Source organism: Gamsiella multidivaricata (assembly GCF_025024155.1).
Source record: "Gamsiella multidivaricata strain RSA 2152 chromosome Unknown BC939scaffold_16, whole genome shotgun sequence".
Taxonomy (NCBI): domain Eukaryota; kingdom Fungi; phylum Mortierellomycota; class Mortierellomycetes; order Mortierellales; family Mortierellaceae; genus Gamsiella; species Gamsiella multidivaricata.
The window spans coordinates 283,534-304,966 of record NW_026251724.1 but is presented as its reverse complement, the minus strand read 5'-3'; the positions used below and the strand labels follow the sequence as shown (position 1 = coordinate 304,966).

At 50.8% G+C, this 21,433-nt stretch overlaps 8 protein-coding genes across 8 annotated transcripts; 7 read left to right on the top strand and 1 right to left on the bottom strand.

Annotated features, from left to right (window-relative positions):
* Positions 1-34: 34 nt before the first annotated feature.
* Positions 35-1,119, bottom strand: BC939DRAFT_501021 (ChaC-like protein; the record flags this gene model as incomplete). The annotated part of the gene is made up of 5 exons (XM_051560111.1): positions 35-246; positions 346-436; positions 551-715; positions 830-971; positions 1,061-1,119. 5 exons carry the CDS (start codon positions 1,117-1,119, stop codon positions 35-37), a joined length of 669 nt encoding a protein of 222 aa, XP_051414649.1.
* A 1,558-nt stretch (positions 1,120-2,677) lies between these two features.
* BC939DRAFT_78045 (uncharacterized protein) lies at positions 2,678-3,685 on the top strand. The gene is made up of 4 exons (XM_051561897.1): positions 2,678-2,996; positions 3,088-3,202; positions 3,285-3,549; positions 3,645-3,685. The coding sequence occupies exons 1-3, from the start codon at positions 2,898-2,900 to the stop codon at positions 3,497-3,499; spliced, it is 429 nt and encodes a 142-aa protein (XP_051414648.1). The 5' UTR covers positions 2,678-2,897; the 3' UTR covers positions 3,500-3,549; positions 3,645-3,685.
* Positions 3,686-7,580: 3,895 nt separating this feature from the next.
* Positions 7,581-10,064, top strand: BC939DRAFT_444367 (uncharacterized protein). Its single transcript, XM_051554667.1, has one exon. It carries the CDS (start codon positions 7,911-7,913, stop codon positions 9,945-9,947), a length of 2,037 nt encoding a protein of 678 aa, XP_051414647.1. The 5' UTR covers positions 7,581-7,910; the 3' UTR covers positions 9,948-10,064.
* Positions 10,065-11,238: 1,174 nt separating this feature from the next.
* Positions 11,239-13,538, top strand: BC939DRAFT_501018 (cytochrome P450; the record flags this gene model as incomplete). The annotated part of the gene is made up of 3 exons (XM_051560110.1): positions 11,239-11,653; positions 12,202-12,800; positions 12,954-13,538. 3 exons carry the CDS (start codon positions 11,239-11,241, stop codon positions 13,536-13,538), a joined length of 1,599 nt encoding a protein of 532 aa, XP_051414646.1.
* Positions 13,539-13,709: 171 nt separating this feature from the next.
* Positions 13,710-14,989, top strand: BC939DRAFT_444365 (uncharacterized protein). The gene is made up of 4 exons (XM_051554666.1): positions 13,710-13,860; positions 14,000-14,127; positions 14,329-14,520; positions 14,597-14,989. The coding sequence occupies exons 1-4, from the start codon at positions 13,748-13,750 to the stop codon at positions 14,833-14,835; spliced, it is 672 nt and encodes a 223-aa protein (XP_051414645.1). The 5' UTR covers positions 13,710-13,747; the 3' UTR covers positions 14,836-14,989.
* Positions 14,990-15,009: 20 nt separating this feature from the next.
* On the top strand, positions 15,010-15,799 carry BC939DRAFT_444362 (orotate phosphoribosyl transferase). Its single transcript, XM_051554665.1, has one exon. It carries the CDS (start codon positions 15,112-15,114, stop codon positions 15,763-15,765), a length of 654 nt encoding a protein of 217 aa, XP_051414644.1. The 5' UTR covers positions 15,010-15,111; the 3' UTR covers positions 15,766-15,799.
* A 236-nt stretch (positions 15,800-16,035) lies between these two features.
* Positions 16,036-17,783, top strand: BC939DRAFT_444361 (spermidine synthase). The gene is made up of 5 exons (XM_051554664.1): positions 16,036-16,300; positions 16,477-16,624; positions 16,906-17,059; positions 17,210-17,293; positions 17,381-17,783. The coding sequence occupies exons 1-5, from the start codon at positions 16,086-16,088 to the stop codon at positions 17,674-17,676; spliced, it is 897 nt and encodes a 298-aa protein (XP_051414643.1). The 5' UTR covers positions 16,036-16,085; the 3' UTR covers positions 17,677-17,783.
* Positions 17,784-17,802: 19 nt separating this feature from the next.
* On the top strand, positions 17,803-20,979 carry BC939DRAFT_444359 (uncharacterized protein). The gene is made up of 8 exons (XM_051554663.1): positions 17,803-17,892; positions 18,000-18,576; positions 18,743-19,002; positions 19,135-19,288; positions 19,720-19,769; positions 20,120-20,476; positions 20,560-20,710; positions 20,810-20,979. Exons 2-8 carry the CDS (start codon positions 18,111-18,113, stop codon positions 20,869-20,871), a joined length of 1,500 nt encoding a protein of 499 aa, XP_051414642.1. The 5' UTR covers positions 17,803-17,892; positions 18,000-18,110; the 3' UTR covers positions 20,872-20,979.
* Positions 20,980-21,433: the final 454 nt, after the last annotated feature.

The window sequence follows — 21,433 nt, the reverse complement described above, 5'->3', positions numbered from 1 at the left end:
TTCTAAATGTCTAAGGGTTATAGCGAGGTATAGCCTACACAGGCGAAGCTATGGAGGGCGGACGGGCCTGCACAATGATCCTGGACAGCATCAGATCAAAGGCTTCCTTCGAGCCAGCGTCCCTCAGCATCAGTTCCTTGACTCTTGCTTCAAGCTCGAACAGGTGCTGGTCGTTTCCTGAGGGGGCGACGATTCTCAATGCGTGCGCCAGATTCAGCAAGTAGTCCAGATTAGGTCCACTGGGGCCTATGTCAAATACAGATTCGTAAGTCAACTGTGCAGGATTGTCACTCAATGATGAAGACCTTCTATTGCCTCTCGCATGACATGATTTTTTTTTTTTACCTCGAGAAGAATAAATCTGTTGGGCAATGAGATCTAACGGGGCAGGCCCAGCAAATTCCGAGTTATCCGTAGACCCAATGTACACAATCGCCTATACCATCAGTACAACACAGGGAAAAAAAAAAAAAAAAAAAAAAAAAGGCGAGGGCAGTGTTAGTAAGCAGACAGGAACCGCATTGGAAATGGAAGAGTGCGTTGCACGAACCTTCTCAACCACTGGAGTATCGCTGCCGGGCTGATAGATGTCCAAAAAATGGGTTTCGTACCCGTTCTTTTCTCGGTGGTCCAGGTACGCCTTCGTCTCTTCGACCTTGGACTCTGGGATCTTGTAGGCAATGCCCCAGGTGATATCGTCCTGGTTGGTCGAGTGCTAGGCAATCACAAAGACATCCAATAAATATACACAGATCAGACAAATCAGAGTCTTCCTGGATGCTGGTGCATGGTGCGCAGACGGTGTCCTAGTCCTTCTCCATCACCGTACTTGGTCGTGTAGTGTGAACCGTTCAGAGAACTCGTTGAAAGGGATCAGAGTGACGACTCGACCCGGCGCCTCCTCTGTTCCTCGATGGTCTGTGCTTCGCTGCCAGAACCTGCGCACATGGCCCTTGATATATCCTACTTTGCTATATACATCAGAAACACAAAATTAATCCAGGTCATAGAATGCAAAGATGTTTCATGCATGTTGGAATGAGGCTGAATGACATCTTACCTATCCTCGTATTCCATGTCAGGACGCCAAATCAAGCTGCCGTATCCAAAGAGCCACATCGTTGTTGTACGGTTAAAAAAAAAGAGGGTTTTGGTGTTTATGAGGGGCGCGGGATGCAGAGGTTTTCAGTCAGAGTGCGGAAAGAGAATGAAGAAACACAGCGTGCTTTAGTCAACTGCAGTCTATGACTGTTTGCTTTTACCATTTGAGTGTAATTGGCGTGCTTGGGGTTATTCATTGCCGCTGCGCTTGCTATCTCCATTTCGACAATCGAGGACGGCATGCAACATAACTCGTCGCCAAATGCACAGCATACGATTCCTATAACGAACACCTTAACAGCTGAAAATACCGGTGCTTCTGGAACCTCAGCCGTAGCAGACGCAGGAACAGCGTCGGAGGGAGCAGCGACCTCGTATTCGTCATGGACAGTTCCCTCGCTCGATAGCCTCTTCTCAGCCCGTCGGGCGTCTGCATTTGGATCTCGATATGGCCTTATCCCATCTCATGCTGCGACCTTGATATCTGGCAGGACATCGCCGGCGACCAGTAGCATGTCCCTAGTGCTCGAGGGTGGTGCCGCTGGAGCATCGCTCCAAAGCAAGGCGCGTAAAGGTAGGCCAACTGATCTTTTTCTTTCTCTTCATCTCATTCATAGCGGTTTCATAGTCACTAATCGCCCTTAGCGCCTACATATAGCATCTGTACATTTGTCCGAGTCCATTACAAATGTGCTGAACGACTCTTCACTGGTTTTCTACAGGGTGAATGAGCACATCCATAAGAAGGTGCCTCAACTGGTCGAAGAAAAGGTATTTGGCCTTTGCTTGCTCAAATGACCTGAGAAATTAGGCATAGAGCCCCAACAACGTATGTTTGAGCTCGAATATCTTGGCACTAAGCGTTGTCTTCAATAGAAAGCACTTGCGGCAATCCACAAGGATGTCAAGACTGCGAACCAGGACTTGGAGGATGCGCGCCAGACGATCTCTGGGATGCAGCGGATCACAGAACTGAGTTCTATCGAGGCCCTTGTTGAGCGCTCGCTCGCTGCTATGCAATAAACCTACATAATTTCAAAACCATGACGTGGTATATGCTTTTTCAAAAAAAAACGAAAAGAAAAATATACCCTCCTTCCTCTGCCATCCACCCTCATCCATCGCACCGATACATCAGGGATCCATGGAGCAAGCAAAAATTAATCGCTTCTCTCCGTACGCACGGCCGGGTCCCCGTGAAGGCGCCAGGAGACCACCAAAAGAGGAGAGCACCCAAGTAACAAAAGACACACAATACCGATCCTCCACGTGTACCTTGATCGCCACGAAAACAATACACTAACCTCTCTCCCTTTTGAATACCAACAGATCCCCAGAGTAATTGCCAAGTTCATCAAAAAATCGCTCAGTTGGCTTGGAATAACGAATGACGAGCAGGAGACCGAAGTCCACCATGAGGCAACCAGCGAGGTTGAATCGGGAACGATCAAGACAAGCGAATCATCAAGTGGGCTGGACTCCAACGAGAGACTGTACCCTGATTTGAGAGAGTATATCACTTCTGTGAAGTCAACCACAGATGACAAAGGCGTTTTCAAACTTGGCAAGGTAACTACGGCCGCGCCTTTTCTTTTCTCGCTCTCTTCCTTTCTTCTTTTCTTTCTTTTTTCCCTTCCTTCCACATCAGGCTTTATTTATGTCACGCACAGTGGAAGGAGGACCTGTGGGTGACGCGACAGCAGTTTTTTTGGGGTGGCTCTTCCTAATGAGCAAACCTTTTTTTTAATTCGACCTTGTATTGCGGACCACAGCGGCCACAGGACGAGGATGATAATATGTCTGAGGCTATGAGACCAGATCGTGTCCAGCTCCGCTACAAGCTTCGCAAGGGCCTTTTGGACAGTGTCTCAAACACAGAGAATGAGGATGAGGTGGTAAGTCAGGAGTACAGCCTATCCCTGCGCTCCTCTGCTTCATATTAGTGAATGTTGACTTATATCCCTATCATGAATCGGATGGTGCTAGATCGCGGAGCCAATGGCAAACCCATTTTTAGAGCGGTTGGAAGATGTGCATAAGGATACTCAGAAGGACTCGCATAAGGACGTCCATAAGGATCCTGAAAACCAGGAGCACGAAGGTAATCATTGTTGCTGAAATTCTCCGCATATTGCATTAATGGAATCATTTTTTTGACAAAATCTTGCCTCTTTTCGAGATAGAAATCGATGGACTGACAGAGGCGGAACTCGTGCTATTGGGACGCATTCGGAGGTTGACTGAAACGCCCCTTGAGGTATGCATCCTTTTTACGACTGAGAACCGGATTAGAGTATATGGGACATTTAGAGCTAATATAAGAGAGCTTCGTCTGATTTCCTCATTTGATCTTTCCAGAAGGCCAGGAAGAACGCACAAAAGGTCGACCAAGGCTTGATTGAAAAATGCGTCCCACGCGAACTCTCCTCGCCGTATTCGGTGATTAACGTAAATGGAGCTCAGTATTCTTTGCAGGATGTGAGACTTTCCAAAATTGCAGCCAGCCTCTAATCTCTCTCGACGTTTTTTCTTTTTCTCTCCAGAGCGTGCATCAAGAACCAGCACCTGCTCCTAAACAGGCATCAAAACCTCTCGACACCATTCTGCCATACAATAGGGACCACAGACGGCATCGACAGACCGCAGCACAACGGGATGGTACCAACGATTATCTTATGGATTCTGGAGATGGCGGCTCAGATGCTGATGAATCAGAACACGCTGCGAATGACCTGCGCGAAGGCGCCAAGGGAGCTCGCATCCGTCGTCCAATTAGTCATCGGGAGAGGGTTGGAGAAATTACGCAGAGCTCCCCTGACAGGAAGCGTCAGGCTTGGCGTGATGAACAGAGAACCTCAAGAGGCGGGCTTCAAGTTAGATCTCAGGTCACTCCGAAGCGACATGTACGCTATATTCCAGGACGCTTTTCAGCACTTGACTCGGATGAGGAGGAAGAGTCGGTGCGCCAACATGAATTGGAGATGGTATGTTGTAGAGCTGCTCCTCAATTTCAGCATGGATTGTGGATGGCCATTAGCCGCTGTTTATTCGATTATGTACTCACTCGCCCATTATGATTTTTATTGATTCAAAAATAGGAGCAGCGCCGCGTTACTCAAGGAGCTTGCCCAACATGCGGTACCCATGGATCAGCCAACGGAAGTACGCATGCCTCCCATTCCCATGAAACACGCGACAAATTCCCTGGATTCAGAGTACCGCCGCAACTCTATCCCACTCTCAACTATGGTCGACGTACAAAGCTTTACAACCCTAAGCTGGATGAAGTTCTCAAATGGACGTCCTCTACTCATAATCCATCGGCAGGCCCCGACACCACCTCAACTTCTCATCATAACGTGAGCTTTTCATCCTCACCCATTGTATCTGAGGTGGTATCTGCAGCCCCCGCAATTATTGGCGCTCTTGCTACTGCTGCCGGGGCTACTGGAATTGCCAAACTTGCCGCGGACTGGGTTTCTGCAGGAGATAAACACTCCGACAACATTAGAAAACCTGAAGAGGGGCAGGAGACGGCCGTCAAAGACAAGCCTTCAGCAGCAGCACCTGCATTGTTCACTCCTCCGTCATTTGGGTTCGCCCCACCCTTGACAGCGTCAGCACCAACTTTAGCGGTGGTATCAGCACCGGCATCCGCAGCAGCAGCATCATCAACACCTGCAGCACCTGCATTGACGGATAAACAGAGCGAGAAGGAAATGGAACCAGAGAAGCCCAAGGAGACAGAAAAGGGAAAAGACGAGAAAGAAAAACCAGTCCCCGTCCCTGCATTCATCTGGGCGGCCGCAGACCACACCAACAAGTGGAAATGCCCGACTTGCGATTCCTACAATGGCAACCAGTTCGACAAATGCCAGTGTTGCGAAACCCCGAAGCCTGGTGCAAAACCTGCGGAACAGAAGCCAGCTGCAACCCCATCCTTGTTCACACCTTCCTTTGGAGCGACTACCTCTGCTTCAAAGGCAACGGCAGCGCCTTCGCTGTTTACATTTGGAACGCCCGCGGTATCATCGTCAACGGCAACAACACCCATAGCTTCGGCAGAGGATACGATTAAGAAGCCCACAGTTCCTGCTCTCTTTAGCTCGACGTTCACTACGCCAGACAAGCCTTCTGAAAAGGCACTCGAGAAGCCCGCGTTCACAGGCTTTAAAATGCCGGATAACAGTAACAAATGGAGGTGTCCTACGTGCGTGGTCATGAACGATAACAAGCTGGATAAATGTCCCTGTTGCGACACTGCCAAGCCCGGTGGTGCTACAGCAGCCGCGCCCGCAGCGCCTGCTGCTCCAGCGTTCTTCAGCTTTAAACCCCCATCTTCTACCCCGGCAACCTCTTCGACATCTTTCACTTCAACTCCTGTGCCTTTGTTTGGTGGTGCCACATCTGCTGCCTCGAGCGCGGGAGAGTCCAAGCCTGCGCCAGTGTTGTTTGGTGCTCCAGCCGCGAAGGAACCAGAGACGAAGCCGCCGACGTTTCCATTTGGCGGTATTCCGGCATCTACTTCATCATCATCTGCTTCTGCGGCAGCCCCGACGATTTCAGCACCCTCCTTGTTTGGATTCACATCAACTCCCGCCCCGGCATCTGCAGGAACATCTTCTGGCGCATCCGCTGTAACATCTGCAGCAGCCTCTGCTCCATTATTCACATCATCGCTATTTGGGGGGGTTACCACACCTGCAGCTTCTGGCGCGCCAGTAAGCACCTCGACTGTGACACCCGCATTGGGCTCAGTAACACCATCGCCCTTTGCGTTTGGACCAGGCACGTCAACTGTAACGTTTAACAAGCCAGCAGCGTCCAGCTCGACTCCGGTTACTCCTGCAGCTAGCATGGCCACAAGCGCACCATTATTTACGTTTAGTTCGAATGCAGCTTCAGGAGGGTCGGCTGGATCCGGATTTGGCCATAGTTCTGGCGGCTTTAGTGCGCCGACCTTATCTTTCGGTCAACCAGCAATTCCCGCCAGCTCCACGCCAACTCCTACTACTACAGTGGCAAGCACAGCTACAAGCGCGCCTATATTTACGTTTGGGTCAAGCACGGCCACAGGAACGCCAACGGGATCTGGATTTGGCTCGAGCTTTGGAGGATTCGGGACAGCCAAGACGACCACACCATCTCCGTTCGCGGGTACTACTCCTGCTGTGAGTACTTCAACCACTACTCCAAACACAGGATTCGCGTTCGGAGGCACCTCAGGTCTAGCAGCCACACCTCCAACTACGACGCCTTCATTTACGTTCGGGGGCCCGACAGCTAGCAGCACTGGCGGACTGGCAACTAGTTCGAAGCCGTCGCCTTTTGCATTTGGTGCCGCAAGCAATGCAGGCGCACAGCCAGGTACCACCGGCGGTGGGTTTGGAGGTTTTGGATCAGCAGTATCGTCCGCAAACAACAATAACAACAACCACAGCAGCAGTATGATGTCGCCTACGATCTCTAATTCGATACCCGCGATGGGGATTACTGGCAGTACTGGATTTGGAGGATTTGGATCGTCTGTGCAGACGACTGGAATGGGATTCGGATCGAGCTCACAGACGCCTAATATGGGATTCGGATCATCAACACCCTCGGTTAGCTTTGGAGGAGCGACAGCGACGCCGACGATTGGATTTGGATCACAGACATCTGCTCCATCGGCTGGATTTGGTGCATCGACACCACCTACTGGCTTTGGTGCGACTGGCACATCAGCACCCTCGATAGGATTTGGTGGATCAGCACCTTCTGGTGGGTTTGGCGTACCTGCCACGACACCGTCTGTTGGGTTCGGCATGAGCGGATCGACACAACCTAGTGGGTTCGGTGCGACGGGATCGATGCCCTCGGTTGGGTTTGGAGCAGGGGCTGGCCCGGGTCAGGCTGCGCCATTTGGACAGTCGTCAGGTGGGTTTGGCAGCAACGGACAGTTTGGGTTTCAAAATATTTCGAATGCGCCCGGAGGCGCGCAGTATGCTCCGTCAACGGGTGGGTTCAGCTTTAACGTGGGAACAGCACCTGCGCCTGGAGAGATGCCCGCCAACCGCAAGATTGCCAAGATGAGGAAGAAGCGGTAAAGTTTAAGGAGGGGGACTTTGGCGCTTAAGATGGTAGCAAACTGTATAGTAGTAAATAAAGTTGGGTTGCAAAGCGACGCGTTTAAATGCAGACGGGGAGGAGGGTGCGTATTGGCCCCACTACTAGGATTTGCAGGATTGATTGTGTGGTCAGATGGCTGTCCTAAAACTGGAAAACTGGGAAACTGGAAAACTGTAAAACTGAAAAAAAAATTCAGTTGAGACAGCAAAGGGCTGGGTTAGTAAAGCAATGAGAGGAGGGACCCCGCGTCCCATTGGACAATGGCACGTTGCCGAATACGGGCTAGGCCTGAAGTAAATCCAAGACATTTTTATTTTATAAAAAAGGAGCTAGATAGAAGTGGCAGTGGTTTATGTACTTGACATGATGAGGCATTATTGACAGCGATGTGCAGGCTGGGGACGCCTTCTTCTCCCTCTCCCTCTCCCGCCTCGGTCCCCAGTCCGCTACAGCCCTGTCTTCAGTTGACCGCCACGATCTACCATCTTTCTGTCTTCACACCTCCTCATCAGCACCATTCTATCCTAACACATCCTCTTCATCCCCTGTGTTCGCCCTCTCTTCCTCTCTTGCACCACAAACAAAGAAGCACGCAAGCACACAAGTACACAAGCGCGCGACCAAGGATACACAGCTCATTTCTTTCGTTAAAGTAACCGTCCGTGCTCACTGCAACTGCAACCCTGCACCTGTTATCGCCAATGGCTGTCTCGTCCTCGGAGGCGGTGCCAAGTTCAATCAACCGGCAGGCAGGGCCAATCCAGCCTGCACAGAACGTGCAGGATGTGCATGATATGCAGCAGCAACACAAGCAGCAAAGTTCATGCGTGCCAGAAATCTCCCTGCCATCATCGCCCCCACCATCGACTACGTCTGCGTCGGCGTCTGTGCTGTCTCCCTCGTTGTCGCCCTCAAAGCCAGCAGGGTCCACGTCTCCTGCATCTCACCACCATCAACAGCGCCATCCTGCACACCATTCTGACCCACGGCAGCTGATGCCCCCGCTACAAAGCCCACCGCAGATCGCAATCCAAACTGCTTCTCTGCACTCCCAACTACCACCGTCCTCTCGAGCAACGAACCAACAAAGCGGAACCCAATCGCACTCTGGTTATATCCCAGCAAAGTTTTCCACTTCTGCTCCCAACCCATCGACTTCATTTTACCCGTCTTCGTCCCCATGCCTATCAAACACATCCTATACAACGTCTCCAACCTTAACCTCAGCCTCGGGACACTTGGCCGTTCCTAGTCCTGAAAAGGATCGCTCGAGACGGTGGTCTCTGACAGGACGATTCTTTAATGATTATCGACGGAAAAGCAGTTCAACAGAGCCCTCTCACATGTCCGATTCGACCAAACAGCGAAACAACATCCAAGCAGTGGAACAGAGTACACGACAAGCGGGGAATGGTGTCAGCGGAATGAAGAGCAACGACAAATCTCCTTCTGGTAGCAGCAATGACAGCAGCAGTCGTCGATCCAGCTTTGTGGAATTCCCCAGAGCGTTTCTCTCATCCTTTCGTCGACCCTCTTTTACGAGTTCGAGTGATCCCAGCTATACTCCCAACAGCAACGCGATGGCAGCAGCTACGGCAGCAGTATCAGCATCGATCGCTGCAGCGACCGGAACATCACCCAGGGACGGATATCTCTACAAGGACAGACCAGCTCGCATTGAGATGGATCGTGATCGAATGTTCTCGGGCGGTTGGTTGGGTGGACAAGCGCAAGTGACGATGGCTATACCCAAGGCACCCCCACTGGATGCTCGCACATTGGCCATGAGAGCTCCACCCAAAAGCATTCTGAAGAAGCGGGCGTCGGATGTCGAGCAGAACGCGATGGATACCCAAAATCATGGCGTGGTTGCCCCTGTAGCGATCATTAGCGCTGGGGCTAAGATCACAAAGAGGGAAAATGAAGTGGATGGAGTGGCGGTCGCCAGCCCTAGTCGGAAAAACTCTGACGCAGACACAACATTGTTTTTGGCTGATGAGAACGTCCATCCGATGGACAATCCACATATTACACCGACCTCTGATCACCGCGCCAAGCTCGTCACGAACTCTCCGCCACCAAGCCATCCTCAGGCGCATGCAAGTGTTACATCTTCAATTCCGTCATGTTCCTCGACCTCCGAAGAGGAAGTAGAAGAAGAAGAGGACGAGGACGAGGAGGACGAGGAGGAGAGGGAAGGGGAGGAAGGGGAATCTCTACCCGATATTTCGGGCATGCCTATCGGAGGGGATGGATTACCCACAGCGCGCGACGATGTTTATCTTAGTAGCAAGGATACCAGAGACTCAATAGCGATTCATGCATCGACCTCACCACGTAATGTCTCCACTCCATCTGATTCCGTACCGCCGGGGACGCAATCCAACTCGAACAACCGGACGCAGGACCGTGAGTTGTCGCAGGCAGAGATGTTGAATGACGAGATGATGTCGGTCGGGGCACGCAGCCAAGGATATGACAGGTATGGTGGATCAGCAGCAACCTTAGGCGGCCGGAATGTCCAAGCTCCCAAACAGCGAGCGATTAATTTCGCGGACAGGATTGAGGTCATCCCGGTGCATCGGAAGTCGGATTATAACCGGCAAAGTGATAAGCACGCGACGTTTTTGAACTTGACGCCGGAGCTGAAGAACGAGATTCGCGGGGAGTTGAATACCTTCAAGTTGAGGGAGATGGCTGTGCATGAGAACAGTGTGAGGAACACGGCGTTCCATTAGAGGCATCGTTTCCTGGTTGTTTTTTTTTTTTTTTTCGTGGTGGCTCTCTTCTGTGGGTGTATCTTGTAGATAATCTATCTATTTATCTATCCATCTGTCTGTCTGTCTGTCTGTCTGTTTGTCCATGCATGTTCATTTTTTCATCTGTGCGAGAATAAATTAAGAATCTGCAACATAGTTTTGTCGCGCACACACCAAGAGGAGGAGTCTTGCGAAGCGCGCGTTTTCGTATGCACGGTCGTCTGTCCGTTTTTAGCAGCGCTCCGAGCGAAGGAAGGAGCTGGTTTTTAGAGTAGCACAGTAGGGATTACACGCGATGTGGTACGGAGGAAGGGAGATGGTCGGCTGGCCTTTGTGATTCCACAGTGAGAAATAAGACAGGGGGAGGGGGAAGGGAGAGGGATGGTCAAACGAGCCGATGTTCGATTTTCACAAGTATCTCCTGCAAGATGTATATATATCTGTACCATTGGTCTCCGATAAACTACCCAGTGTACGCGTCAAGAGGGGAGGAAGGACAAGAATGCGCATGGGCCATGTAGAAATTCTACGGAGCCGCGGTCTAAAGTAACCTATGTAGACGGAATAGACTCCATCAACAAGTTATCTACGCAGCCTATAGTTCATATAACTTGCGCATTAGGGTGTGGAAAAGCAATGTTCGCTTTAGAGGGAAAAATCAGCAGTTGACGCGTCTTAATTATTGTGGTTGCTGGTGTGTTCATAAGGGGGGGGGGGGGGGGGGGGGGGAGAGTACAGAACACGACTGAGCAATTAAAACAAAGAGGTGGAGTCTTTGTCACCTTTAAAAACGGCTGCATGCTCAGCACATGGTGGACAGACTACCGTAGTGTTTCTTGATGAAGGGCAGAGAACGAGAACAGGCTGCTGGGATTTCACTCTTCCTCCCCCCCCCCATGAATAAGCATGAGTAAGCAGCCAAGTGTTGGGATGTGTAGGGAGGATGCCTGTTTGGAGCTGTGTCCGTTGCATTCTTTTATTTTCCATTACCAAGGAACAATGGATGGAGGACACGGACGTTTGAGGACCAGCAAAAAACGTGGCGTCCGCCCACGGAGCATTGGACTGTGGAGAAGGAGCCCTTCAGAGGAGGCGGCTGTCCAGCGGGCAGGGGGGAGCACATGTGTGCCCTTCACGGACTCCTTATCACTCATCCCCCCCGTCGTTTCTCTTTCTCTTTCTTTCTTTCTCTTTCTTTCTTTTCTCTCCTCTTGTTTCATCACCACGCATCCACCGCTAGTTCTCACACTGCACGCCACCAAAAATAAAAATGACCGCGACCCAGCCTGTAATCGCCTCGCCCTCCATGGTCTCCATCGTCATCAAACTCCTTCGCCAGCGCCAGCGGGCCCTCGTTAACCGCGGCAAGGCCAAAAACCTCGGCATGGCCATGTTTGCCCTGACCACCATTCTCTACTTCTGGGTCGGTCGCATGCGCGCAAGCAAAAAGACCCCTCCGCGCGGCAAGGCCATCCCCCATCTCAAGACCAACTTCTTCATGGTGGATGTCGCCTTTCAGTATATCAAGGCCAGGTTCGAGGGCGACGAGCTCAAGTGGGTGCAGAACCTCTCGAAACAGGGCCTCACCCTGACTACGGAAATTGTGGGACACTGCCTGATTCTGGCCTTTGAGCCGTCGTCGGTCCAGCATATGCTGGTCAAGAACTTTGAGAACTATCCCAAAGGTAATGCAGACCACGCAAACCAGCAGCGGCAACCCTTCCACAGTAGCAGCGATGTCTGTTCTTGATTCCTTGGCTGGTTTGCTACTTGCACTGGATATAGTGGTGTGGTTATAGCTGGCAACTGTCGCTGTATTGCTGCCGCCCGTTTTGAGTGTACCGTGAGCGAACGCAAGCGATTTTCTACCCCTTTTAGTGTCTTCACCCTCAATTTCGCCAACCGAAGCATCCCTTCCTAGGCCGAGCAAACAACTTTCTTGGTCTGCCAGAGTTGGCATGGCTCAACGCGTCCGCTTCCAACGCCCATCTCACATAACATGACACCATGAACAATGACCATTCGTCAAACAAAAGCAGCTGCCAGGACACGCCCCAAATCTCTCGAACTATTCTATCTTTCAAAATTAACAAACATCAATTTAGACCGCAACTAGTTCCTCCTCACTGTTGTTTATTATGTTTTCTATAGTCATTATCCCCTGGTACGCTGCGCCATCCGATGATATCACACTGCCGCTAACTCTCTCACTCTGTTGACCATCTACGTGTAGGACCTGCTTTCCACAGGGCCTTCTTCCCATTCATGGGCACAGGCATCTTCAACGCCGATGGTGCTGCCTGGAAGAATCAGCGTGCCCTGGCTCGACCTCACTTCCAGGTCACCGAGTATAAGGGCGCGGCACATATCGAGACGCAGATCAACCAGGTCTTTGGCATCCTCGATAAAGCAATTGCTGCAGATGCAGTGATCGATGTGCAGGACCTCTGGTCGCGCTACACGATTGACACTGCGACGGGATTCCTCTTTGGAGACTGTATCAACGCCCTGGATGTACCCCAATCCAAGTTCGTGAGCGCGTTCAATTACACGCAAAAGCTCTGCGGTTGGAAAGTCCGGCTCTGCGAATACCAGGCGTTCGTTCCGGCGTTCGAGTTCCCGCAAAGGGTCAAAGATATGGATGCAGTTCTGATGCCGATCGTGGACACGGCTATTGCCAAGGAGATGAAGCGTCGAGCGGAGGCTGTTGAGGGTGAGGAGAACGCGCATCAGCACGATAATTTGTTGATGCACTTTTTGAATTCTGTAGACGAAAACGAAAAGCCATTCAACCGCATCTACCTGCGCGATATGTTGATGAACTTTTTGCTGGTAAGCAGTAAACATTTCTGGGGAAATGATAGAGCAGCAAACAGTGAATGTTAGTCATCCTTTACTAACATCTTTCTCCCTCTCTCTCTCTCCGTCTCTCTCCCCGCCTCTCTCTCCATCTCTCTCTCTCTCTCCTCTTTTGGGACGCATCAGGCTGGAAGAGACACGTCAACAAACTTGTTGACATTTATGTGCTATAATCTCGGAAAGCACCCTCTAGTGATGGAGCGCGTCCGCGAGGAGATCTTTGAGGTGGTAGGCCGTGACCGCAAGCCCGACCACAAGGACATCAAGAAGCTCAAGTTCCTAAAGCAGGTCATTAACGAGACATTGCGACTTTACCCAGCAGTGCCCTTCAACATCAAGACATGTCTAGAGGATGATGTTCTGCCCAATGGCTACTTCATCCCCAAAGGCTCCCTGGTCGTCCACTCATCTTACGTGACTCACCGCATGAAGGAGTACTGGGGCGAGGATGCAGAGGAATTTGACCCTGACCGCTGGGGACCAGAGCGCGTCAAGATGGTTCGGCCTTTCATGTTCTTCCCCTTCCACGCTGGTCCTCGTATTTGCTTGGGTCAAAACTTTGCATATAACCAGGCTATGAATACAATGACGCGCCTGCTGCAAAAGTACACATGGAAGGTCGTGGACGGATTTGTCCCCAAGCCCGAGTCGGATATAACGATGTATTCTCGAAACGGCATGCATATTATCTTTGACCATTTCCGCGGATGAAGTAGCAAGGATAGAACAGGCGTACTGAGATAAAAAGAAAGTTTTAGCAGCAAAATAGACTCCGCCTACCACAAGGATCATGTACGTGTATGTGTACTGTACGTGTACCTGCAGCACCAACTCATTCCCTGTACTCCCTGAACGCGTATCAACGTGAAGTTTGATGTTACTGCCCTCATTCCCACACCAGAACTTCCATTCAACCAGGAATGAGTAACCAGACAACGCCAGTCAGGCATAGCCCCGTTCTTGCCGCGCAGCCTGTCAGGGGCATCCTGAAGCGGCCGGCCTCGCACCAGCAGCACGACGAGCGTGCTCCAAGGTAAGAAACAGCCCTGTTACCTTGTGTGGGCACCGGGTCAACCCACGACTTGCTTTGCTGCTCTGTATGTTTTATTTTGCTAACGGATGAGCATTGAATCGTGCAACTGATAATTGGTATCGACGATGGCCATAATTAGACTTAAATGGGACGAGGAAAACCTGACGATTACGGAGGCACAGAAGGATTCGACTATGAAGATTGACGAGCCTAAGACGCCATATGTGCACTACAACCACGAGTTGGACAAGGTCATGGATATGGATGGTAAGCACGACCCGAAGGAACGATAGCGAACCGAGGAAAGGCATCTGCGTCCTCATATCACAATGCCACATTGTGGACAAAGATTGAGCGTAACAGTGTCTCCCACTCTTCCTACAGGCATTAGGCACTGGGCGTAAACCTTCGCAATGAGCGTGAGATTTGGTGTACTGATACTTTATTGTCGCCCATTCCATCTTTTAGACGCATTCTTGCTAGATGATAACAAAAAGAAGACTGTCGCGCTGGCTCATACGCCTCCAGTTTCCTCCTATATGAAAGGATCGGATGATGATGACGAAGAGGATGCGGATGACCAGGAAGATGATGGTCCCGAAGAATGGCAGGACTCTGACGAAGAAGACGAGGACGAAGACGAAGCACCTCACGAGAAGAGTAAGTGGATATTTTGATACGACAAAAGCTCAATGAATTTCTAGAGATACGCTACTGATAAACATATCTCTTCTAGTCGACCATGACAAATTTGCAAAGATGAGGGCGGAGCACTACAAGATGAAGGAAGCGTTGCAGTTAGGACACGAGCTTGCAGAGGAAGAGCTGGCGGCATTGGATAGCCCCAACCCTAGTTCTGCACCTGTGCCTCCACTGCCGTCATTCGCACGGCAGTCTAATGCAGACTTGAGGGGGCCACTGGACCGGACGGGACCAAGTAACAACAAGGGTGAGCATAGCAACATGGAGCTTTGACGGCGGTTGTAAAGATGGGCCGGCGATAGTCGATGCAGCAGATAAAATAAATCGATCACTTTCGCCGCTCCCCGTGTTCTGCAGCATGAGGGCCTGGTGTGACCGGCACCAGGGCGATTGTTTTGGTTTCTGGTATTTGTTATGTTGTTCAAGTGCATCGTGCCTCCCTTCTTTTTTCCTTTTCCCTTTTTCTGATGTCACCACACGACCCTCACCTGCCCATCCTCCTCCGCGGAACCCATCCTCGAGACACATTCCCCGCCTGACGAAACAACAATGGCCATCAAGGACTACCAGCGCGAATTCATCGATTTTGCCATCAAGAATGAGGTCTTGAAGTTTGGAGAGTTCATCCTGAAGTCCGGACGCATTTCGCCCTACTTCCTCAACGCAGGTCTCTTCAACACTGGTGCCTCGCTCGCCAAGATTGGCAAGTTCTATGCTGCGGCCGTTCAAGACTCAGGTATCGAGCACGATGTGATCTTTGGTCCTGCCTACAAGGGTGTTCCTCTGGCCTGCACGACCGTCATTGCTCTTGCAGAGGCGCCGTACAACAAGGATACGCCCTACTGCTTCAACCGCAAGGAGAAGAAGGACCACGGCGAGGGTGGCTCAATTGTCGGATCGCCCTTGAAGGGGAAGGTTCTGGTCATTGACGATGTTATCACTGCAGGCACTGCGATCCGGGAGTCCGTTCAGATCATTCAGGATTGCCATGCTCAGCTCGCAGGTGTGCTCGTTGCGGTTGACCGCCAGGAGACGGGAAGGAACGGCGATCTGTCTGCGATCCAGGAGGTCGAGAGAGATTTTGGGGTGCCCGTCAAGGCGATTGTGAACATGTCGCATATCATGGAGTACATGGAGGAGAAGGGTATCTACGGCGACCATCTTGCCCAGATGCGCAAGTACCGTGAGAAGTACGGCGTTTAAGAACTTTTATAATAAAGCCCTTCATTAACACGCATTTTTCATGCCTTTGTCCTTGTAATGCTCATATCCTTGTCAATGTCTTTGTCGGTGACCATGCCATTGCCTTTTGATCTTGTTCCTGTTCATGTACGTATCCGCGTGGTTTCTCATGCTCCGGCTCTTGCGCCCGAGCTGTCTTGGATGCTGGAATGCATCTTTTACTCCGACGGTCTTTCGTCACTGAAAAAAAGAAAAACAAATAAATATAGTGTATTTCTCTGTCCCGCTTCTCTTTTCCTTGCCCCATTCCACAAACACGTTTTCATTCATTCAACTTCACAATGGCAGAGACACTCACCCACCCTCTCGTCAAGGACGGCTGGTTCAAGGAAACCGGCACTCTCTGGCCCGGCCAGGCTATGACTCTTGAGGTCAAGGAGATCCTTCACGTTGAAAAGTCGCTCTACCAGGACGTCCTTGTCTTCCAGTCGACCTCCTACGGCAACGTCCTCGTCCTCGATGGTGTCATCCAGGCAACCGAGCGCGATGAGTTCTCGTAAGTCTTAGGAAAATTTGCATGGGAAAGAACAGCTGCCCTCGCTTCAATTAATCTCCTGTCATTCTCGGATCTGCAGAAGTTTCGTGTGTATGATCATATCCCTGGAATGATATCCGTCAAAGGCATTAACGACCTTTCTTTTCCTTGAATCGTTTTTTATTTTGTTACAACAGCTACCAGGAGATGATGACTCATGTGCCCATGAACGCCCACCCTTACCCCAAGAAGGTCTTGGTCATTGGAGGTGGTGATGGTGGTGTCTTGCGCGAGGTCGTCAAGCACGAGGGTGTCGAGGAGGTCACTCTCTGCGAGATTGACGAGGTAAGACCATTCGTAACCTGCAGCATTGTGGAGTCATGCTGGCATGCATGGCTATAGCGAATATCAAAAAAGAGGGGGGGATCTACCGTGTGATCAGCAGACGATTCCTGAGGAGATCCTGAGTTAACTTAACTCGACTGGACTCGACTGGACTCTGATCGCTTGAGGGCGCGAAAGATGTGGGATCAAACTACTCGATCTTTCTTTTATTCATGGTATCGAAATCCTGGACCATCCTCATTCTCATCATATCTTAATTGGACTAAATCATGTACGCTTAGGCTGTGATCCGCGCTTCTAAGAGGTTCTTGCCCGGCATGGCCGCTGGATTCGAGCACCCCAAGGTCAAGATCCACATTGGTGATGGTTTTGCTTTCCTTGAGGACAAGGTCGACAGCTTCGATGTCATTATCACGGACTCTTCTGATCCCGTCGGTGAGTTGATGTGAAAACACCACTGTCTATTCCTCATATCCACAATGCAATTGAAGAAAAGGTGGTTTTGCGTTTTGTTGGTGCGACATTGTGTTGGATTCAGAACTAATTATGCCGATTTACGGGCGATCGCAACCGCTGCTGTTATAGGACCCGCTGCCTCTCTTTTCCAGGCAAAGTTCTTTGAGCTGATGAAGAACGCCCTTCATGCCGGCGGAATCATCTGCACGCAGTGTATGTCGCTGCTCTATTGTAGATATCGGCTGTATTTCGTCCAACCTATTGTTCTCTAACGCCGTGTATCTCTCTTTGACAATGCAGGCGAGTGCATCTGGCTCCATATGCCTATTATCAAGGAGGTCATGGGCTTCAGCCGCAAGCTCTTCCCTCGTGTCGAGTATGGCTTCATTACCATCCCCACCTATCCCTGCGGACAGATCGGTCTCATGGTCTGCTCCAAGGACCCCAACGCGATTATCAAGGAGCCTCTCCGCCAGTGGCCCAAGGAGCAGGAGGCAAAGCTTTGCCGCTACTACAATTCTGAGATCCACAAGGGCTGCTTTATCCTGCCCCAGTTTGCCAAGGCTGCGTTGGAGGCTGGCGAGGGATCTCAGTAAAGAGTGTCGAGGCATTTCTGTTTGAATTGAAATAAAAAAAAAAAAAACGAATGCACAAATCATATCTAGTGGCTTGGCTGAGGCAATAAAATGGTTTTCGCGCTGCCCAACACCCCTTTCTCCTTTGCCCTCCCTTTTCCCTTTACCTCATTACAACATAACCAGCGTTGATCGCCACTTGCCTGCAGCACATCGCATTTCAGCAGCGACTAACAGGTACATCCTACGCGCACGCATCTCTGCCTCTGTTTCTCGAACCATAAGTGCTTTGGTGCACAGGCTATGGTACATTGTTTGCTTAACGACTTCGCCATCTCCTTCAGCCTAGCTCTCGTACTCATTCCCACCCACCCGATCCACGGAACCGGGCCTTTTGAATCCACAACAACCACACAATACCAGGCCGGACGCAGGGCTTTTTTTCTTCTTTAAGCATGGATAGCCACAACAGCAATAGTGTCCTGCCCGCTGACACAGTCGACGTTCTTATGCCTAACGATTTGGACCCCATGGACGACAACTACCAGCTCGAGGAGTCGCACTACCGTCGCTCATCCTTCAATCAGGACGATGCTCACGACAGCAATGGCGACAATAGAAATCGTCGAGACTCGCGTGACCGTGGCGTCCTAGATGACAGACGAGAGAGCCGCGGGCGTAGCCGCAGTCCTATCCGAGCGAGAGATTATAGTGGAGGCAGCCGGAATGATAGAGATGACAAGTATGACACGGATCGCCGTCCTTCACAGCACGATAATGATCGTGGAGGCCGTGGAAGATCCAGATCCAGGAGCCCTGGGCGCTCCAGCTCTGGATCGTCGTTGAGAGATCGACGTGTTTATGTCGGCAATCTGTCGTACGACGTCAAATGGACCAACCTCAAGGATTTTATGCGTCAGAGTACGTTTTTTTTTTTTTTTTTTTTTTTTTTTTTTTTGGGGGGGGGGGGGGGGGGGGAAGCAGCTTTATGTGCACCAATCATCATGGGCCCCCATGAAGGTCCCCTTCTATTTCATATCGGTATCTTTAGGCTAACCCTTTTCTTATTTTTATCATTTTCACATAGTTGGACCTGTCGCTCACGCCGACGTCTTGCTGGGCTCCGATGGCCGTTCCAAAGGCTGTGGCGTGGTCGAGTATCAGAATGCCGACGATGCCAAGGAAGCCATTCGTAAACTGAACGATGTTGTTCTGATGGGCCGCCCTGTCTTTGTGCGTGAGGACCGTGAATCTGAGGCAAGGATCGGTTTCTCTGGTGGACGTGGTGCTGGCCTCGCGGCATCGCGAGCCAGCGAATCGGGCACTCGTCAAGTCTATGTCGCCAATGTAAGTAGAGAGAAGACATTCGACTGTTTTATTTTATCTACGTTCTTGTTTTCCTGCGACAATTGCGTCAGTGGTTTCTCTGAAGATCTGCAACTCATCTGGTTCTTTGTTATTACTATCGTTCGATAATAGTTGCCATACTCGGTCAATTGGAAGGACATGAAGGACTTGTTCAGGAGAGCAGGACCCGTGGACAGGGCAGATGTTTTCATGACCAGTGACATGCGATCCAAGGGCTCTGGCACCGTTTCTTTTGAGAGATCGAGCGATGTGTCGCGGGCGGTTTGTACGTAACTCATGTTTGGCGCAAGGGACGTTGGATGTTATCATGGAGTACTTTCGGGATGCGTATTTCGCTCTGGACTGGTCGACCCTCCGTTGCGCTCAGTGATGTTTAGAGGCCGCGGAGTCAGCGGCAGAACGGAAGTAGGCGTGAGAAAGAGCATGAAGGGAGCATGCAAGTGTTGTCGAAGATGAGCGGATGAAATGGGCATGGGAGCACGCAGAGGATGAAGATGTTGAACGGAACACAGGAGTTCGTCGAAGAGTGGTTCAGGGCATCGGATCCGTTATGTGAAACTAAACTGCGTCTATACTTCTTATCTATGAACGCCTTCCGTTGTCGTTGCCGTTGTCATCGTCGCCGCCGCCGCTTACGCTTTCAAAACGCCGTTCGACTTTCGTCTCGCATGTTGCTGGGTTGGTCCTGGTCGTTAGCGATGTTCAACGGATTCGAGTGGCATGGTCGTCGTATCGAAGTTCGCGAGGTGGGCATTTTGCAAATTGTTGTTCGATGATGGTTGGTACATGAAGAGAGGCGCTATGGTCTTGTGTGTGTGCCGCTAGAAGTGCACAGCACTGTCTACTTGATACGCGGCGATGCGCATCGCTAGCCGCAATGGCTTGGCCGCATACCGTATATCCCTTTGCTCCATGGATCTTGGGCCAGAGCGATTGGAGGCATTACGAGCTGCGGTCTCAAGGCAGTGCAGAGACTTAATTCGATGATGAGAAGCAGAGAGAGAAATGACAGAATTGGTGGCAGGGGTACGCTCAGGAGGCCACAGGAAGATGCATTGTACTCATCTACGCTCATTTACATGCTTTGTTTGTTCAGGACAAATTCGGACCCCCTGCTGGCGGGTCTCGTGGTACATCTCGGTATGAGCCTTCCCGCAGCTCACGAGGCGAGGACTATGGCCGTAGCAGCAGCAGTGGCTATGGCGACTCGTATGCCTATGGAAGTGGTGGACATGGCGGACATGGCGGTCATGGCGGACATGGTGGGCATGGCAGTCATGGCACTCATGGCGATTACAGACATGAAAGCAGCAGCAGCAGCCGACAACATGATCTGTATGATGGCAGTGCACGCTCGAGCCACCACTCCACTGGCTACAATGACATGGCGATCGACTCTTCCATCCCTTCAGGGCCTGCTGCAGGCTCTGGCGACCAGATCTATATCCGCAATGTAAGTGCCGTTGGAACCGTGGCACTAAGACAATGGGAGGAATTATTAATATCTAACCTGATCCACTGCATTTATCGCCACAGTTGCCATTTACGACCACGGAGCAAGATCTCAAAGATCTCTTTAAGACTTGCGGGCCGATTCGTATGACAGAGATTCTTTTGTATAACGGTCGTCCCAAGGGTTCAGGCATTGTTCGATTCGAGATGTTCGAATCCGCTGACAAGGCAGTTGGTATGCTGAGGACACCCTTAGCCTTTGTGTTTCTTCGAATGTTAATAAAAGACGGAATACTAATTTTCTTTTCTTTTTCGCATATTATTACTCTTATAGCCAAGTTCAACGGATACACATATGGAGGCCGTCCTCTGGAGATCGTATACGATCGTTCTTGAACAACCTCACATCTTTTTTCTTTAACCTGAACCATTTCATTTTTTATTAGCAAAGACGAATAAATAAGAGGAGCATTTTCATGCACTCTGTCTTTTGGTTTTCCTGTAATGCGAGACAGGGTCTCCAATCTTGATATGGCACTAGCAACACGGAAGAGCGTCCTTTTGAATAACTGCCCTTGAGCAGATTGGGGCCAACTTACAGACGTTACAGACGTTGCAAACCTCCCATTGGGCTGAAAAGATATTCATTTGCTGTGCCATGTCTATCCTAAGCTTGTGTTTCTTGTGCACTTTCTTCGTCCTTGTGCGATATATGGTGCATGCTGACCGTCCCCCCTATCCTCAACTGTTGTATCACCCTGAGTATCGGCGGCCTCCTCATGGCCGTGCTCCTCATCGCTCGGCTGAAGGTAGTCGTCGGAGACGGTCTAGAGGAGAGGAGCAGGATCGTGTAAAAGGTGCGGCTGAGGGCGATGGCAGAAAGCAAGTCTTTGAGGCCTGAAGAGGACATTGTAGGGGATCCAGAGTGGGATGAACCAGCCAGTTCGAGCGATGAAGT

What these genes read in the sequence shown, in the direction of transcription:
- BC939DRAFT_78045 (XM_051561897.1), top strand. Translation starts at nt 2,898, where the DNA reads ATGTCTGAGGCTATGAGACCAGATCGTGTCCAGCTCCGCTACAAGCTT. An exon ending in CAGAGAATGAGGATGAGGTG is followed by an intron (nt 2,997 to 3,087) that starts GTAAGTCAGGAG and finishes GGATGGTGCTAG; the next exon opens with ATCGCGGAGCCAATGGCAAA. An exon ending in TGAAAACCAGGAGCACGAAG is followed by an intron (nt 3,203 to 3,284) that starts GTAATCATTGTT and finishes TTTTCGAGATAG; the next exon opens with AAATCGATGGACTGACAGAG.
- BC939DRAFT_444367 (XM_051554667.1), top strand. Translation starts at nt 7,911, where the DNA reads ATGGCTGTCTCGTCCTCGGAGGCGGTGCCAAGTTCAATCAACCGGCAG.
- BC939DRAFT_444365 (XM_051554666.1), top strand. Translation starts at nt 13,748, where the DNA reads ATGAGTAACCAGACAACGCCAGTCAGGCATAGCCCCGTTCTTGCCGCG. An exon ending in CACGACGAGCGTGCTCCAAG is followed by an intron (nt 13,861 to 13,999) that starts GTAAGAAACAGC and finishes GGCCATAATTAG; the next exon opens with ACTTAAATGGGACGAGGAAA. An exon ending in CGAAGCACCTCACGAGAAGA is followed by an intron (nt 14,521 to 14,596) that starts GTAAGTGGATAT and finishes TATCTCTTCTAG; the next exon opens with TCGACCATGACAAATTTGCA.
- BC939DRAFT_444362 (XM_051554665.1), top strand. Translation starts at nt 15,112, where the DNA reads ATGGCCATCAAGGACTACCAGCGCGAATTCATCGATTTTGCCATCAAG.
- BC939DRAFT_444361 (XM_051554664.1), top strand. Translation starts at nt 16,086, where the DNA reads ATGGCAGAGACACTCACCCACCCTCTCGTCAAGGACGGCTGGTTCAAG. An exon ending in GGACTCTTCTGATCCCGTCG is followed by an intron (nt 17,060 to 17,209) that starts GTGAGTTGATGT and finishes CTGCTGTTATAG; the next exon opens with GACCCGCTGCCTCTCTTTTC. An exon ending in CGGAATCATCTGCACGCAGT is followed by an intron (nt 17,294 to 17,380) that starts GTATGTCGCTGC and finishes TTGACAATGCAG; the next exon opens with GCGAGTGCATCTGGCTCCAT.
- BC939DRAFT_444359 (XM_051554663.1), top strand. Translation starts at nt 18,111, where the DNA reads ATGGATAGCCACAACAGCAATAGTGTCCTGCCCGCTGACACAGTCGAC. An exon ending in CAAGGATTTTATGCGTCAGA is followed by an intron (nt 18,577 to 18,742) that starts GTACGTTTTTTT and finishes ATTTTCACATAG; the next exon opens with TTGGACCTGTCGCTCACGCC. An exon ending in ATCCGCTGACAAGGCAGTTG is followed by an intron (nt 20,711 to 20,809) that starts GTATGCTGAGGA and finishes TTACTCTTATAG; the next exon opens with CCAAGTTCAACGGATACACA.